At 51.4% G+C, this 1,657-nt stretch overlaps 1 protein-coding gene across 1 annotated transcript in view; it reads left to right on the plus strand.

Moving 5' to 3' along the window:
- Positions 1-570: 570 nt before the first annotated feature.
- Positions 571-1,657, plus strand: part of LOC103672936 (rho GTPase-activating protein 36) — a 9,271-nt gene continuing 8,184 nt past the window's right edge. Inside the window, exon 1 of the mRNA XM_040627387.1 lies at positions 571-1,036. Within this exon, the coding sequence (XP_040483321.1) occupies positions 784-1,036 (253 nt within the window). The 5' untranslated portion in view covers positions 571-783. The remainder of the gene's footprint in view (positions 1,037-1,657) is intronic.

The raw sequence follows: 1,657 nt of genomic DNA on the forward strand, positions 1-1,657 counted from the left end.
TTAATACAATTCTATATTTTGTATTTGCTGTTTAAAAGCTCTTTGTAAATATCACTTTAATGATTACATAATTTCCTAGACTGTGGTCATTCCATAATTTATATAATAGTCTTGTTGCTGGGCTAGCTTTTTCCCCTTACATGTTTTCCTGTTATGGCTCATGTACATATGGTTTTTCCTGTCCAGAGGAAGATTTCATTAGGATAGATTCCTAGAAGGGAATTACTGGGTCAAAGGGCCTGGGGATGATATTTGGCTCCATACTTATGTGTCCAGTTTGCTTTCTGGAAGAGTTGTACAAATTTTCGGTGTTCCTAACCTAGATGGATGTGCCCATTTCATCCAAACTGGACAGCATAGAGTAGTATCATTAAAAAATAAAAATGAACTCCATCACTATTCTAATTAACTGATGCACAATATTACCTTATTCTTGTCTCAGTGTACATTTTAAAATTGTGAATAAGGTTGGTTGATTTTGTTTTTAATCTTTTTTTCCTTATTTTTTCTTTTTTCTTTTTTTCCTTTTCTTTCTTTTTTTGATTTCTGTCCTCCCCACCCCCCTTCCTAACTGGGTTTTCTCTTTTCTGGACTGTCGGTTCAGGGCTGATTTTTTTAAGTTTTTTTTTTTTTTAATACGCTACCAGAGGCATCTCTGCTTGAGGGTGAAGCCGCCTCCCAGTTTTCCCTCCCCTTTTGCCACCCTCCCTACCCCCCATAGCTCCTTCCACCAGGTCCAGTGACAATTGGATGATGCAGCCTTGATAATCATTCGATTCCAGAATGGGTGGCTGCAATCCTTTTCTGAAGGCAGCAAGGACACTGTGCCCCAGAATCATGCCCCCTTTGCTGTTACTGTCCGCCTTCATTTTTTTAGTGAACGTCCTGGGAGGAGCCCCAGGACACAATCCGGACCGCAGGACGAAGATGATATCAATACACAGTCTGTCCGAGCTGGAGCGTCTGAAGCTGCAAGAGACTGCTTACCACGAACTCGTGGCCAGACATTTCCTCTCTGAATTCAAACCTGACAGAGGTGAGCCGGCCCGGAGCGTGGCGTCCCCGTCTTCGGGCGAACGGACCCCCGGTCGGGACGCGCTGAGTCGGGGGTCCAGGAGGGTGGGAGGGGCTCCCCCTTGGGTCGCCAGGCGCCGGGACCACTGAGGAAGTGGGAGTTGAAGGGTGTTTGAATTGTGGGGGAGACCAAGATTAGTTGAGTTGGGTCGAAGCCTGGGGGGCTTGAGGGGCGGTCAGACAAGCAGGCGGGTGGGCAGGGACAGACAGGTGGACAGAGGGCAGGTGAAGAGACTGACGCACCAGGTGCGTTGCGCGAACGAGCCAGAGCGAAGCAGAGGCGAAGAGGGACACTCTGAGAAAGGGCCGGTACGCACAGAGACAACGCGCTCGAGAGACGGCGAGTCCAGGGAGATAGCGAGACAGTGGGAGAGACGCGCCAATCTGGGCTCAGAGCGGGAGGGCTGTGTGCGCGGGAGCACTGGCGGGAGGTGCGCTGCGAGCGCTGCCCACCTCAGCCAGCTGCGGGTGAGCGAGAGGGACAAAACCCTGGATGGGGTCCGAGCGTGCAGGATGCCGGGGGTGCGGGCGGACTCGGCAGCCCAGGGGAGGCGGGAGGGGGCGCGCGGGCCGAGGGGCGCCC

This window comes from Ursus maritimus (assembly GCF_017311325.1).
Source record: "Ursus maritimus isolate PB19 chromosome X unlocalized genomic scaffold, ASM1731132v1 scaffold_X1, whole genome shotgun sequence".
Taxonomy (NCBI): domain Eukaryota; kingdom Metazoa; phylum Chordata; class Mammalia; order Carnivora; family Ursidae; genus Ursus; species Ursus maritimus.